Consider the following 16,335-nt stretch of genomic DNA (forward strand, 5'->3'; position numbering starts at 1 on the left):
TTTTGCAAGAGGTGTTATTTAATTGCAAAGTATTTTAACTTTGGCTATTCTTCAGTCCTGTTTAGAACGGTTATTAGCATCTCAGCCTTCCGAGGCACTGCAAGTCCTTGTGGCGTTCCATTGAAGTAGATTGGCTTTGTAAAGAAATCTATACTAGTCCAAATCTTGTAACAAGATTTGGGTTATTAAAGCCTATGTGATAGAAAACTTAAAGGCCTGTTACCAACAGAGTTCTTGAAAATGGACGTCAGATGCTTGCTGGCTTAAGGCAAAAATGCAGATCAGTTAATCTATATTTCTGAGTATTTTTTTGTATTTGTCCTGCTTTTTGGAAATCACCACCATCTCTATTATTTATGAGCTGTGAGCAAAAACATATTTAGAACGTGTCTTTTGTTAATGTGAGGATGCATGAGACTCTTATTAAACTACAATAAGTCTTTACTATTCCTGTGTCAGTTCTTTGTAAACCTTTTCAGTAAAAAGTTCAAATTCGCTAAGGACTGAGCATCCTTACCTGCCATTGAAATTGCTTGGAAGGTGAGAGTGCTCAGGGCCTGGCCCAAAAGATGGGATGTTTTTCCCTGGTACTGTATCTTCCTGCTTTACATGTTATGTATAGTTTGTTCTGACTGTGCTGTGTGTTCACTTTAGTATTTTTGCCATTCTTTTTCATTTTATTAGCGCCATGCCCTATCACTTTTCCCCTCATTGATTTCAAAACAATGCATCTGCAGAGAGAAGGGGAGGGTAAGTATGGTTCGCCATACGTTCAGTTATCTGCCTTTTGATAGTTTATGGTTTGCTTTAACTAACCCTTCACCTGCTGTCCCGTATATCTTGGGAATGTTCTGATCTGCAATTTTTTTGCTTACTTTTTTCTAAAAGGTCCCCTTCTTGTATCTTGTACTGTGTAAACAGGCAAGATTATAGCTTAAAAACAAAACAAAAAATCCCAATAACACTTAGTAAATGTACAATGGAAAGCAGGTACAAGGGTTATTTTTTTTAAAGATTACTTTGTGGGTTTTATTGTTGTTCTGCACACTTTGAACCCAGTTTTCAAATTTCTGATTTGAACTGGAAAATATAGGCAACTCTCTGAAAGGAAAAGGGGGTGGGATTTTAAAGTGCTTGGAAGGCCATGTCAGCTTTTTGTTAGACAGCAAGAAAACCATATCTGAGAATTGCAAGGGATGTTAGCAACTAACTTTTTATAGGGATTTAAAAAAAAAAAATTTGATTGTTTTGGAATCCCCTGCCTAAAAGAAATCACCTTCCACAAATTAAGAAATCTCTTTTTCTCAGTGGTGTCAAGATGGATTTAAACTTAAAAACCCAACAACACTCCTTTAAAAAGACTTAAGCAAACAAGTATTGTACCTAAAGAGGTATTGTCAGGCTTACCTTCTTCAAAACCAAGAGGACAGTCTTTCAAAGTATATGCGTAAGGTATGAAAATTAATTTCCACAGCAAAATATTGCAATGGACAATAAATACATTCTTCTGACTTCGGATTTCTGATAAGTAAATAAGGCTCTTTTACACTGTTGAACTGTTCAGAAGTGCATACTCCCAAGATACACTTTGAAAAAGGGATCCTAGTGTGCATACTTCATTTCGGTACCTTTTTCTTTCAATTGTTATATGACAGAATTTGTAGCTTTCTGATGTATTTCAATGTTTTTATTCACATTGTATATGACACCACATCCTTTATAGCATACACGACTAAGCATTGGGTATGCACTTTTGTTTCCTTTTGACTCTTGTTTATAATTCTGTTAACAGAAAAGTACCATTTTGTGTCCCTTTTTTATTTTCTAGATCCGTTTCCTGCTTTCAAATCTTGGCAGGAGGACAGTGAATCTGGAGAAGCTCAGCTTTCGCCGCAGGCTGGAAGGATGACTAATCATCCGCTGGAAGAGGACTGTCATCCGATATTGTCACATCGTAGTTTGGATTTTGGGCAAAGCCAACGTTTCTTACATGATCCAGAAACGTTAGATTCTTCATCCAAAGCACTTTCTTTTGTTAGGTATGTATTTTAATGCAATTTGGTGGGTGTTGGGGCAGGAGACGTTACTGCCAGTAGGAAAATACAGCTGTTTAAGAACCTCGTGGGTTTTCACGATATGAATTCATTGAAGACCAAGGTCAAATGTAGCATTATATGGCCGTTTGGCTGTTCTGCCTGCCCAGGAACAGCCATAATGAGTCAAACCAGAGGTTCATCTGGGATGGTATCGTGTCTCTCAAAGTGGCCACTGGCAGATGCTGAGGGAAAGAGTATAAAAATAGGGCAAGCTTGCACAGATTCCCCTGGCATGTGGTCAGGACTTCTGACAACCTGCTGTAGTGGCACTTCCTGGGCTGAAGATAGTATTTATATCCTTTGTTTACCAGTCTGGGCTGCTGGTCTATGATTTTATGTAAGTTTTGGCTTTTTTTTTTTTCCCCAGTAGCATGAATATCTGTTTTCATGTTGCATAATTTTGGATTTGTTTTGCGTAGCATGTTATCCACTCGCAGTAGAGAGAGCCAGGTTATACAAACCACTGCAACTGAAGTGTGCAGTAATGGTCTGGGCAGATCCTTCATTTGAGCTGTGGAAAGCCTTCATCCAGGACGGTTGTGGGAAAGTAGCAGCTGTTAGAGGGAGAGGCATGGGATAGCAGTACAGTGAAGAGGTAGGGTTCTTAATGCAGGTAGACTCCTGCAGATTTAGAGGATCGAACCCGTTTAACCCAGTATATGAAAGTAGAGTTGTAATTAAACAAGCTGCAAGTTATTTGTGTGACTCTGGGGAGTGTCTCCCTCCAAAACTGTAAATAACCTGTGACCTGTACTGTCTTCTACTGTTACTATGAAAGGGAATTTAAGAAGAATTTCCATGCTTGTTAAGAAGAAATAATCTCATAAAATTGAGAAAATCTGGGACAGGAAGGACCAAGTTTAAAGTCTCCAATTCTCTGTCTGACATAGATTTATTCATGCAAAAAGATACTTGCCCAAGTTTTCTCCAGTGAGCTGCAGAAGATAGTTGACAAATACTGTTAAAATGATGCAGAAGACTGACCTGCAGAAAAGTGCTGATTGTAATAGCTGTTCTCCTCATTCTGAAACTGATAAGGATCTACACTGGTAGATTATTAGAGTAGTATTTCTAATATCTTGAACTACATAGATGTCACTAGCTGTGTTGAGGGATCTTTCAGGCACCTTGTGTAATAAGTGTACTAGAAAATTCTCACGGTCGGTCTTGAAATAAAAAGGCTTTTCACAAACAGCAAATGTCAAGGAGCTGAACAAGTGCAAAAGATAATTTAAAACCAGAGTCACATACTCTAGAAATATATTAGTAAAGCCAACAGATGATGTAGATGTTTTTTAGATAAGTATCTAATAACTTGCTTAAGACAGTTAAGTGGAGCTATCTAATTACCAAGGATTGTTCAGTGGTAGCTTCTAGCATAGGCTTTATTCTGTGCCCAATACTTCAAGAAGTACTGAGTAACTTAGATCTGTATTTTCACCAGACAGATCTGAACTGTTTTAAAGACAATGTAATTAACGGTACATTAGTTTATTACACTTGAATTCAAATGCTGTTTTTGTGTTAGGGGTATTACTGAAATTAGAGAGGAAAAAATAACACATCACATTTTGAAGGCAGCACATCAAAGCATTTGGATTCAGTAAGTAGATAGCTCTGACTGAAAACCTGAAAAGAATGGATTATGAACTGGAGAAAAAAATTGAAATTAGTCATCTGTTACTCAAATATACAAATTGTTTGCACTCGTTTAATTATTTAAATGACATTTAAAAATGTTTTTAATACAGAACACGAAGAGCATCCTTTAGCTCAAAAGATGACAAAAGGGAAGACAAGACACCTTATCAGCTTGTCAAGAAATTACAGAAAAAAATAAAGCAATTTGAGGAACAATTTGAAAAAGAGAAAAACAGCAAGGTAAGTTATCACTTCTGCTTTTACTCAGAATAAAGGACTGCATGGTAGAGCTAAGTTACTTCTGTAGTTCATCACTGAATAACTGTGGGTTCACAAATGAGAATAATTTTGTTATACGCTGCTGTCTGCAAAAGTGAACTGAGCAACAGCAATACTAGAAAATGTGCCATAATGCCCGAGCCCAAAGAAGGGCAGACAGTGACATTTATGGAGTGAGACTGAGGGGATATCAGATGAGATATGTGGAGAGACAGAAGCATCTTACCACTCTCTGGTTCAACTTCTGATGTCTTGTTTCAAGTTTATTTTCACAAGTGGTGTCCGTTATGTTGGCACTGAGATTTGATCTGGTACTAAGAGTGGCATCCATGTTACTAGTCACATTCGCTGTCATAAATATTACCAAATCTTGAAAGAAGTATTTATAAACAAGATTCAGTGTGTTTTGTTTTCATAAAATGTAGTTTGTTTGTATTACTTTTCAGCCCTCCTATAGTGATATTGCAGCCAATCCAAAAGTGTTAAAATGGATGACTGAACTTACCAAATTGAGAAAGCAAATAAAAGGTAAGGGATGCTACAGTTTCTGGTTTTCAACAAACACAAATTATCTACGTGACTAAAATGGCTAAGTCATTCAGTAAAATTCCACAGGACAGTAAAAACGTTTCATTTCTAAATTCTGAACTATTCAAAAATCCAAATTATTCTTGTGGATTTGTTTTTTAGTTCATTAGAAGAGAAACTTGGCCTGTGCAAACTGTTACGTTCCTTTATTTGCAGTTAAACGAACTGAGAGAGTTATTTCTTTTAAACATTTGGATTGAGCAATTTTTCTCATTTCAGATGCAAAGCAGAGGAGCTCAGATGGAGAATTCATACCTCAAACACGTCCACGAAGTAACACTCTTCCAAAAAGCTTTGGTTCCTCTCTTGACCAAGAGGATGAAGAAAATGGAGATGAGATGCGGGTTGTGCAGAAAGAGAAGAAGCCCACCAAGGAAGCTACGCTTGAACTCATTTTGAAAAGATTAAAGGAAAAACGAGTTGAGAGATGTTTGCCAGAAGATGTAAAAGTAAGCATAAGGTTATGGATAGGCTGTTTCTAAGAGAAGAACAGAGAGAAATAGAGCACTGTCAGACACTTCAGATACCACTTTATCAACAAAATGATGCCTCTGTCTAGCAGCCCTTTACCAAGCCCTCGTATTTCAGGCTCTGTGGGGAAATGATCAAGATGAACCACATTTTCCTTGCTCACTCTGTATTAAAATATTTACAAGTATGTGCTGACAATATTGGATAGCTTTAAATGGATGAATGTGGGATGTATGGTATTAACTAAGTTAAGTTTGGCTAAGGCATCTGTATAGCTGATAATGTAGAAAACCTGTTAGTGACTTGAGTTTGATGAGATGTGACTTATTCTTCTGACAGAAAATGACAAAGGACCATTTGGTAGAAGAGAAAACATCTCTCCAGAAAAGCCTTCTGTATTATGAAAGTCAGCACGGCCGGCCGGTAATACTTGGTTTACTTCATCAAACTATATTAATGTATGCATAGACAACAGTAACTTTTGTGCAGTAGTAATAGCAGAATTTAATGCTGGTGTGTGTGGCTTTTTTGTTTTGTTTTGTTTTTTTTTTTTCTTCTCCAAAGCACAGAGTTATCTATTGGTTTCCATGTTGCCATCGGAGGAAGCTGTTGCACTGACTTCTAAAAAAAAACCTTATGTATTAATAGGCCCTTTATTGGTTATAGGTTATTGGAGTTTGCAAAGTGATTGGTGTCATTTGGTGCCTTATATGTCTGTGAAGCAAAGAGAAATCTTAAAAATAAACTACGCTATTGAATTTCCTGGGAAAAGGCCTGAAATATTGTTCTGGATTTCATAAAAACAGAAATGAAAAGACACTCCTCTCCCCCCCCCCCCCCAAGTCCGTGGCATGTGTCTTACATAATTGGAGGTATGGAAGTTAGAGTAAGTGACTAGCAATTAGTGCCTAAAGTTCTGGGTTTTTATCTTGGACAGTGACCAGCTTCACTAGTCCAATCACAAGATCTTTCCAGTTACTGTTCTGTCAGCCTTCTGGACTTGGCACACTAGCTTTGTAATCAGCACTGCTGTATAAATCTGACTAAGCCTTTCAGTCTAAAAGCCAAGGAAGAATAATGTTCTGGGAGACATTGGCACTGGTTCTACAATCCCCTTAGGGAGAAAATGCCAGTAACTGTTCAGGATAGCCTTTAAGATTCATTGTGTTAGAGTATATAGTGTCCAAGAATTGAGAGTAAGTCAGATATCGGATAAAATCTCTCTACAGTTTCATCTTTTTCTTTTTTTCCCCTGTCATTTCTGTAGAATCATCATCATTGCTAGGCACACAGTCTTCTCCCCCAGTTCTTGGTCCCTTTTTTATCTCTTTTCCATGGGTCTTTAGAGGGTTTGCTTCTACTGAAGCTCCCCTAACTGTTAGGAAGTCTTTAAAACGTCTTCCTGAAAAACATAGGGAGTTAACATGAGAAAAGAGAGGAGGAGAAAGCACCCATTTATTCCCCTTTATCTGCACAAACCCCATTTCATACACACAATTTAAACTAGTTCCTAATTGGAATGTACGTGGCCTGGCATGAGAAGCATACCGCTTTGTGTTTGCTTGTATATTATTGAGTGACTGGTATAATTAATTCTGTGGTTTCTCTGCCTTTAGGTTACTAGAGAAGAAAGACATATTGTGAAGCCACTTTATGACAGATACAGACTTGTAAAACAAATGTTAACTAGAGCAAGCATTACTCCTATTCTTGTGAGTAAAACACATGCTATTTTTATTTTTTTCCACTTTTGAACTGCTAGGCTGCCTTTAGAAGAGCCAGTAATACTGTTCCATAACATACATCTTTCTTGGGGAAGATATGAGATGATGATGTCACTGTACTTGAGGCATTTGATTTACTGCTGAGAGCAGAGCAATTCAAAGCTCTCTGTGACCTTGGTGGCTCTTAGGAAGTAAATGGTTCTCGGTGGAAGTAAATAAGCTGTTCTAACTTGCCGTGGCTGAGACGTTCCCAAGCCACTGTGCTAGGTATGGATCCACAGTACATATTGTACTTCTAGTCCTGCCAAGAATAGTAACACCAGTTGCAGTGAAGCTTGCCTCTCTTCTGTACTGCAGGTTACTGTCACCAGAGGCATGAGTGATAGGATGGCCATAAGAACCATTTCATTCCTTCATGCTTCCCCAGTGTGAGACGTTATCAGTGTCTGCAGCATCTGTACCACATCTGCGCTTTTTCATTGTGTTTTCACTTCATTTCCTTCTAACTTGCAGTGCTTTCTATTCTTTTTTTTCCTCTCTCTGTGGTCTTGTAAGAGATGAGGAAGAAAAGTTTTCATACTGTGCAGGGAGATTGATGTGACCTTGTTTATAGTACCTGTAAAACAGTTGGGGAATGACAACCAGCTGGCTGTCTTTGTTCTTCATGAGCTATAATCAAAATCTTGCATGCTGACCCAGACTTGCAACAAAACAGTTTTGATATTAGCTATTTGACCCTTTTAGAAGGAAGGGACTGCATAGCTGACGTGAGATAATCTCTTTACATACAGACAGTTCTCTACCAGATTTACATAGCTGGGTAGTGGCTTACTCGGCAGGAACTTAATCGGCTGTTTACGTTGACTCTGACTGTTCTTAGCTATCTCCTTTAAGCCGAAGTACGTTGAGATAAAGGGACCAGTTCAAGATCATTCCTTTCTGGCACATACATTTTTGGGTAGCTGCTTTTATAGAAAAATGTGATTTACATTGCAGTCATATTTCTGTTTAAGGGCTTTTATATCAGTATCCCTTTTTGAACTCCATAAACACAGGTTGCTCTTAAACACCTAAGCATTTCTTCATGACTGGTGAGTCATAGGTTATTGGTGGTGCCCTTGACTGCTTGAGTTTTATCCCATCTCTCACCTCAAATATCTGACTCTTCAGCTGAGATACATTTTATATTATCAGTAGCCTTATGACTATATCATAGTTGTTCATTTGTTTTTCTTTTTTTTCCTGTGAAAAAAAAGAAGTGATGGGTGATAGCCAACCAAAAGGATTTTAAATTCAGAAGAGATCTTGGTAACATAATTCCTAATCTATGCTGTAGGCAACATCTGTAAAATATTTTTCACAGGCCTCTGCTTTTGAAACCTATAGGAGATATGTGGAGCTCTCTAATTACTAAGGATTGTTCAGTGGTAGCTTCTAGGTAGGCTATATTCAGTGCCAGGAATTTCAAGGATTGCTTTTCGGTTTATATGACACTTGCTTCCATGAGATATCTCTTACGGTATCATGGTATACTAATCGCATACACTGACATCTGTATGGAAATGTCCAAAGAAGCAGGAAGCTATTTATCTTTCATGAACTAAACTTTTTTGACAGGTCATTGTCTGTGTGGCTTTTGTGTTCCACCTTCCTCCTGTTCAAAGAGTCCATCTGTTGAAATTGCTTATGCTGTCCAGGGATAACGGATGAGCAGGGCATGATTGCATGTGTGCAACAGGCAGCTAACAGTAATACCTGTACAGCACAGCGGCACCTGTTTTAGGCTGAAGTTCAAAGGATGTTGACTTTGAGGTGGCAATAGATAACTCTTATATAGCACTTCCAATTGCGGGGCTTCAGAGTGGTCTAGGAAAAGAAACTGGCAGTATTATTCCCAATGTATGCCTGGCAGAAGATAAAAAACGGCTTTGGCATTGTGTAACTTCATTTTTATAATCTCCCTGTGGTTTGGTTTGGGAGGAACAAGAGTAAATATGAAATTCAGAGATATCTTTGTGCCTTATGAATTTTCTACAAAACATGGAGAGAGAGTGAGAGTGAGTGCTTTTTTCTTTTAAGTCAGAAGAATATTAGAGTTTTAGATATTTTTACTTCTGTGTCAAGGATACTTTGGGCATCTGAGCTTTTTGGGTTACGTGGTTGTTTTGTCTGTGCTCTGTAAGTATGTTTGCAGTCTTTTATTCTTCTGAAAGAAGAAACACCTTTAGGTATTAGGTGACTTGAACAAAATCCTGACCGCACACAGCATTTAATGTCTAATTGCACATAATGAAACAAACTTAAATTTTTGCAGGGGTCACCATCAACCAAGAGGCGGGGGCAGATGTTACAGCCCATTATTGAAGGTGAAACTGCCCATTTTTTTGAAGAAATTAAGGTGTGTAGAGTGCATTTTGAAAAAATACTTCCCAGGACTTGTAATAGGGAACTGAAATATTTCATATTTGTTTTGAATTTCTGCTTTGACTTTCAGGAAGAAGAGGAGGAAAGTGATGGTTTGTCTACAGACCTGAACGATATCTTAAAAACTGCTGTCCAAACACAGTCTGTTCTAAGCCCAGTTGAAAACTCTGAGTCTGATGTTGAAGATGGTCAAGAGAAACTGACCCGGGACCTTAGGCTCTCAAGCACCCGTGCTGCTTCTATGTATGTAAAAATAAGAAGTGACTAATTCTATTACAGAAGTTGCAATTATTGCACTTACAGTCATGATACCAAATATATCATGTTAGGTGGAAGGGAGTGACATGTTCAGCACTTCTCAGGAAGTGTTTGGCTTGAATGAGTGTTCTTTCCTCTGACATGTCTGAGATCTTTTTGTGTTCAGTGAATTGTTCAGTATCTTCTAAATCTTCTTCAGCCTTACTTGAGCTGTGTAGACAGCAGAAAACTTATATCCTTTTATTATCTACTAGTTTGTTCTCAATATTTCACCATCAGACAGATAACATATTCCTTATGAGCAAGACAAATTTATTATTGGTGCAGCTAGCTCAGTTGTTTTTGAGTATACTTTGAAGAATTTAAATTTTATTGTATGGCCAACAGTAATTTTCTTTCACTGGAAATTTTTAGGCCTGAATTATTGGAGCAACTGTGGAAAGCCAGAGCTGAAAAAAAGAAGCTACGTAAGACATTACGAGAATTTGAAGAGGAGTTTTATCAGCAGAATGGAAGGTTTGTTTAGCACAAAAACAGATGCTGGACAGCAGCCTCATTTTGTAGCCAAGTATTTTTTTTAACTTTCTATATGAATGTTGCCAAATGGAATCTGATTGTGTATTTTTAATAGTGGAGGAAGGCTGCTCCTGAATTTTGTTTCCTCTGTTATAGTCTGTAAAGCTAATAATGAAAATGGAAGAAGTGGGTTTTTTCCATTTTAAAAAAACTAACATTTCAAAATATTTATTAAAAAGTACTTTTTATATTAAAAAACCCCTCAGATTATCCCTCTGTTTTTAACATAGGGCAGGGAAGTTCGCCTATTTTTCCTTTGTTCCAGTAGGTCAGTCCTAACAGTGGATATTTGCTTTACCAATAAAGGGGTATATAATTTTTATTCTTCTCTGTATTGTTTAGTTCTTTTAGGCTTCTTATTTGAATATGTGTTGTTATGAATTTGATTGAACTGCTGCCCATTGTGTGTAGTAGGAGGTTTTTTGAAGTGTATCACCTCATGAACAAAACTAACAACACTCTTAAGAGGTCAATCACTTTCTTGACTGGCAGACGTTCTCACTTAACTATAATTTCTGCTGTATTTCTCCTTAACTATAAACTCCTGGACCATTGGCCACACAAATTCTGCTAACACGGCTTCATTATGCACTTACTGAATTTGGGACATAACTCCTTTTGACTTTAATGGCAAATAATGAGGTTAATAATGAAGGGTTGATTTAAAAATAAGTCAGATTAATAGATTGATTTATTATAGTCCAGTCTTAAGTAAATAAGAATAATTCTCTGCTATCCATTTGTGGGTCCGTCTACATACAGTGAAAATGTAGATCGACTTAAATTTATTTGTATTTTTCTGTAATGTATACACAGGATCTGAAATGAGTCTTCATATCCTGTTAATAAAATCTCCAGAAGAACTTAAGAGAACGATTTATAAACAATGCTGCAACAGTTGTGCTGAATAAATGCTGCTGGGTTTTCTATTCAGTTTTTTAGGTGATGGCAATTTTAACTACAATGAACTAAAATGTAACAATGTGTCTATTGTTGGTGAACAAGCTGCCAAAAATGTTTTTATCTGCCCTAAGATTAACCACACATTGTTAACACCTTTTGTGTTTAGCTTGCTGCAGTATGGAGGATTTTCTTGAAACTTAGGTGTGCTTCTTTTTACAGGAACGTACAGAAAGAAGATCGGGTTCCAATGCTTGATGAGTACAGGGAGTACAAGAAAATTAAAGCCAAACTTAGGCTGTTAGAAGTCCTTATCAGCAAACAAGATTCTTCAAAATCAATTTAAATTATATTCCTCCAGCCCATTGAATAACATGATGTTTCCGTATACTACCACTGTACTTATTGGGTACTTGTGTTCATTTGTCATGCACTGTTGAAAGAATCCAGTTTGTGCACTTTATTGTGGTGCCACTATAACATGTTTGAAGGGTAAGTAGGTCCTGTCTAGAGAGCAAGTAAGATTTCTAAGTCCGAGACTGCTCTATCCAACTTTAGCAAACACAGTTTCCATCAAAGTTTTGTATTACAGATGCATCCATCTTGTTCCAAAACAACCATAGCTTTTTTCTTTAGCATTCAAGAACTTTGAGACTTTTGTTATTACCAACTTTTTGCATTATTGAAGAAATTATTAATACCATAATGCTACACTGAACTACTCCTCTTGCCTATTTTTTATTATGGGGGAAAAAAGTCAGCAAATTAAACGTACAGCTCTTTTTCCTGGAACATTTAAAAAACAGACTGAAATTCCTTTCAAAGGACTGCTGTGGAACAACTTTAATTTTTGGTATTCTAAATTGCACCTATAACACAGTAATAATTAACATCTGTGGATTTTGCTCATTAGTGGTCACGTTTCCTCCTTGATAAAGATGACAGTGGACAAACCAGAAAGTGACCTTGCTTAGTGTCTTTTAAAACTTGGAAAACTGAAAATTTATATCACATGCTGCCTACAGGACTTATGTTACTGTTGTTCATTTTATCATTTTATCGGTTATTGTTTATCAACTAGTGGTGAACATAGTGTTTTGTCTGAATTGGATACTGCGTCTCCACTTTTGGAAGATTTGAGGAACATAATGAACATTTCAGTGTATGGGAAATCTGATGGCGCTCAGACTTGCGTAGCTCCAGCAGAAAAGAGCTGGCTTAGGACAGTTAAAATTCTACTGTACCTGAAATAAATACGGTATCAAGGGCTAAAATCAGTGTAGTTAATGCGCACCACAGGGTGAACTGTCGGGTTTGAGTGAAAAAATTACTGCTGTTTATCACGATTTTGTTTTACAGTTGGAGAATAAAAATAAGTTATCTAACCCTTATGATGTAAGCAAAACAGTTTATGAGCCTTGCATGATTTAGCTTCAGAGTTGAAACTAAATAATGTTTTGAGTATCACATCTGCTGTGCTGAATGATGATTTAGCTACTAGCTTTATGCTCTGCGACAGCCATCAGCAGCTGGTTTTGATCTGGCAAAATCTAAGTGTTAATTTTAACTGGTGCTTTCTCAGTTTTTTTTTTTTTCTTCAATGTATCAGTTTGATTGTGGCCATGTTTTGCATGCACCTACTCTCACTGCATGTTTTTATGACTGGCTAATGTCAACACAGCTATTATTCACACTGCTTTATGAAAGACCAAAAATGAACTTTCTCACAACGTAAGAAATGGCTAGCATGTAACCTCATAGACTTGCTGTTCTGTCATGAAGCATATGAAATAGGTTGAAAGTAGGATTTTTAGTGCTCAGATTTCATCTGTGTACTGTAGAATACTTCTTGTTTTGTTTTACTCTGCTTGTAGGCATGTAACTTTGGAATTCAGAGAAAAAAAAGCACTAAAACTATGAGCACTGGTGGTATGCCTTTTTTTTTTTTTTTTTAAACTGCAAAATGATCTGGGACCTTAGAGAATTATGAGGTTAAACTAGTCTTGAGACCATTTATCAATTTTATTCAGTTCCATTGTGCAATGTACACTTCAGTTACTTTTCTATCAGTCTGCAGACACGGGTGTATCCAAACATTGAAACTAATGTGTACTGTATAGTGTTGTACATGAATGTTTGTGTTTTATATACCACATGCAAAATGTCAATATGCACTATTTAAATGTTTTAAATAATATATTCCTCCTTTATAATGCTTAAATCTATATGATTCCAATATTTTTATAAGTGAGTGAGTGATCAGACTGGTTCCAATTCAGAATTAACAGCTGCTTTGTGTTTGTTATGCAGTGTTTGGCTGTTTATTCAGTATAGTAGATAAGCATGGCAACAGTTATGCTGAGTGTGTTTTGTGCCATCCTTGTTGAGCAATAAATAAATGGTAGAACTAGGCATTTTGTGATATAACAGTTTTACTTTGGTAAAAGCTAAAACCTATATATCTATATGGATATATAGATATGGAATATATATAACTAAACCAGATATAATTGCATTGCTATGTCTGGTGCTCATTGTATAGACTTTTATAATAAAAGTACCTTAACCTTTATTGTCATATATCTTTGTTTCTCATCATGCTTTCTCCTCCACGGCCATCTCTTAAAAACAAGGGCCGAGTCCTTCGCTGTTCCTGTACGTATTTGTAGTTTCAGGGTGTTGCTGAGGCCGGTCCGAATTCCGCAGCCTGCCAGCAGAGCCGCGCGTGCTGGTGGTGGCTCAGGTGCTGAGACAGCCCGTGATGAAGCTGAGCAGTTTAAGCCTTAATTTCCCTGTTTAGAACTGTGCCCCTCAGCAGAGACAGCAGAAAAGTGACCAGATCGGCTCCTGAACTGACAGCTTGGCTTATGGTGCGATGTGGGCTTCTGTTCCTGCTAGGGTGCCAGCCTGCTGCGTGGTGACGCAGGAGCAAACTGTGAGTCTCGCTCATTCCTGCTCCAGCAGTAGCAGCTTTGGGAGTAGATGGGGCAGAGAGCTCATTCAGTCGTTACTGGGCTAATTAATTCACTGCCAACGAATACACCTTCAGCTGATGAGCAGTATTTGATTGTGTCTCTATATCCATAGTGATCTCTTTGCCTTAAAATCAGTATCGCAGCAGTTACTGCTGTGTTTGTGGCCAGAAAACACTGTTATTGCACACACTTGGGTAAACACAAGAGGATGCTTTTCCTCTGGACCAAATAGTTTGGGGTTTTTTTCATAGTACATTGATGTAAGTTCATATGAAAAGTGACACAGGTCTTTCAAACTGACTCTTCTGTTGTATTTTGTGTAAATCCACCTTTCTTCAGCCTAAGGCCTGGCAGGGGACAGAAGAACTCCTGAAGGTGAAGACTCTGCTTGTGGATGTGTGGCAGTGCAGGTAAATGGGAACAAGAAAAACAACTAGGAAGTTGAGGGAGAGGAGACAGAAGGCAGCCTTTGGTACGTTCTTTAGGGTGGGACAGAATAACCTTCCCTCTGGTCACATGGCTTTCCTCTGAAGATGGGGGGAAAAGAAAGCACAAATTCTTAGGACATTGGTTTGAAGAATGAACAAGGTTGCTGCAGATCTGTTCTACAATCCTCCGTTTTTCCTTAGCGTTATTTATTCAATGAAGCTCGCTCTGCTCAAGACACTAATGAGAAGACAACAATACCTCAAATAGTGGTTTAGTGGGAACTGCTTCAAATCCACGTGCAACAAAGCAACGAACTAAGAAGATTTTAATGAAGGAAAGGAACCCTGTGTTGAACACCATTAGCCAAAACGGAGGAGAGACAGGTATTTTTGAGGGTGCAAAAAGCTCAGTGATACTGGGACAGATCTTCCTTGCTGAAGAACCAGTTCCGAGACAACGCAAATCTATGGTATTCCAAGCTTAACCTCTTTAAACAGGTTTGCTTGAGCCATTATGTTACTGCAGGGCAAGGAGCTCACTGGGAAAAGCGAGGCGGGCTATAAAGAGGGTTTCCTGTGCCCCAGAGGAGTAGAGCAAGGATGAGGAGTGCTTGAAAGCTCTTCCATGAAGTTCTGGGTAAGTAGCTGTGTCTAAAGGTTTTGAGACTTCTTTGTATGAGAGGGGTTGCCAGGAGGAGGAAAGGTTGGAGATGCCGAAGGTGCAATACATTGCTTTCCTGTATGTCAGGCTATTGAGTAATCAAGGTAAACACATCATCAGTGACCTGTGCTTCCTGGGACAAGTGTCCTGGGATACTGCATAGCAACAAGAACCCTTTGGAAGTGAAGGGAAGAGGTGTTTTATCTTAAACTGGTCCCTTTCAGAAGGGAGAGGATGTCCTGGCTTGGCCAGGAGACTGAAGTACAAAATCAGCGAACCCCGACAGGCAAACCAGTGCGTGGCTGCATTGTGCTACTGGGCTGAAGTGATCTCTTTCTGGGTCCCTTCAAATGCCTGTCTGCTCCCTTCTCTGTGACAGAACTCCTCCACACAGTGATTAGATGCAGAGAGACCAGAGACCATGTAGTAGCTTGATAGTGCTCTGCAGGACATAAGGCTTGATAATATTAATAAATACAAGATTATATAAGATTCAGGATAGTTTGGAGGCTGGGGCTTGCGTGTCGTGCGTGAGCCGAGATGTACAGCAGCGGAACTTCCCTGGGGCAGGGACTGCGTGGCGCAGGCCGGGTGTTGCAGCCTGGCCCCCTCTTTTCTCATGGCCCGTTCAGATGGCCTTCGGACGTGTGTTTTATTTCCTCCTGTGGCCGAGTCCCAGCAATGAACAAACATTGATGACTCCACAGGAGCAGGCAGCTCCTGGCCGGGACACCCCGCCGTGTCTCTGAGGCGAGGGGGCTCGGCGGGTTGAGGACTGACGAGGCCGTTGTGACGGCGCGGGGGGCGCGGCGCCCTCTGGTGCTTGCGGCTGGGACGGCTTAGCTTAAGGTTAAACCGTTATTCCTGATCAAATTAAAGGTTTTTTTCTTCCCCCCCGCCGCTGAAAGAATAACATTTATTTATTTTTTTTCTCTGAAGGCAACAGTAACCTGTTTTGGAAGCAACAGGTGCCTGGAACAAGGATTGTTGAGAAATTTAAGCATTAACCTCGGCAGCAGATGCCCTAGCAAAAGCAAGCGGTCTGGGGAAGTGAGGGCTAATGGCCTGTGTGCTGGACTGTGCCTGGCGATTCAGGGTTGCACAGGGCTCCATAGGGCCAGAGATGGAGAGAAGGGTGCGGAGCAGGCCCAGGATGCTGCCGTTGCTCATAATCTGCTCTCTTGCTTACACATCTGTGTCTCGCAGCATCCCCAAAACAAGGCAGAGGAACAGATGATGTTCAGGCGTTTGTAGAGATGCCCACCCGGAACTCTAGCAAGGTTGGTCAGTTCTTCTCAGAGTTAAAGAAGCCCC

General features: G+C 39.0%; 1 protein-coding gene across 3 annotated transcripts in view; it reads left to right on the forward strand.

Moving 5' to 3' along the window:
- FAM13B (family with sequence similarity 13 member B) overlaps positions 1 to 13,531 on the forward strand; it is a 54,289-nt gene extending 40,758 nt beyond the window's left edge. The window contains exons 15-25 of one of the 3 annotated variants that reach the window (XM_050905092.1): positions 685 to 750; positions 1,829 to 2,039; positions 3,848 to 3,977; positions 4,463 to 4,544; positions 4,824 to 5,053; positions 5,415 to 5,498; positions 6,692 to 6,787; positions 9,114 to 9,197; positions 9,294 to 9,466; positions 9,896 to 9,997; positions 11,180 to 13,531. In XM_050905092.1, coding sequence (XP_050761049.1) covers positions 685 to 750; positions 1,829 to 2,039; positions 3,848 to 3,977; positions 4,463 to 4,544; positions 4,824 to 5,053; positions 5,415 to 5,498; positions 6,692 to 6,787; positions 9,114 to 9,197; positions 9,294 to 9,466; positions 9,896 to 9,997; positions 11,180 to 11,303 — 1,382 coding nt within the window. In that variant the 3' untranslated portion in view covers positions 11,304 to 13,531. The remainder of the gene's footprint in view (positions 1 to 684; positions 751 to 1,828; positions 2,040 to 3,847; positions 3,978 to 4,462; positions 4,545 to 4,823; positions 5,054 to 5,414; positions 5,499 to 6,691; positions 6,788 to 9,113; positions 9,198 to 9,293; positions 9,467 to 9,895; positions 9,998 to 11,179) is intronic. The other 2 variants (XM_050905094.1, XM_050905093.1) reach the window with 2 other exon arrangements.
- The last annotated feature ends 2,804 nt before the right edge of the window (positions 13,532 to 16,335 follow it).

Source organism: Gymnogyps californianus, chromosome 14 (assembly GCF_018139145.2).
Source record: "Gymnogyps californianus isolate 813 chromosome 14, ASM1813914v2, whole genome shotgun sequence".
NCBI classification, from domain to species: Eukaryota; Metazoa; Chordata; class Aves; order Accipitriformes; family Cathartidae; genus Gymnogyps; species Gymnogyps californianus.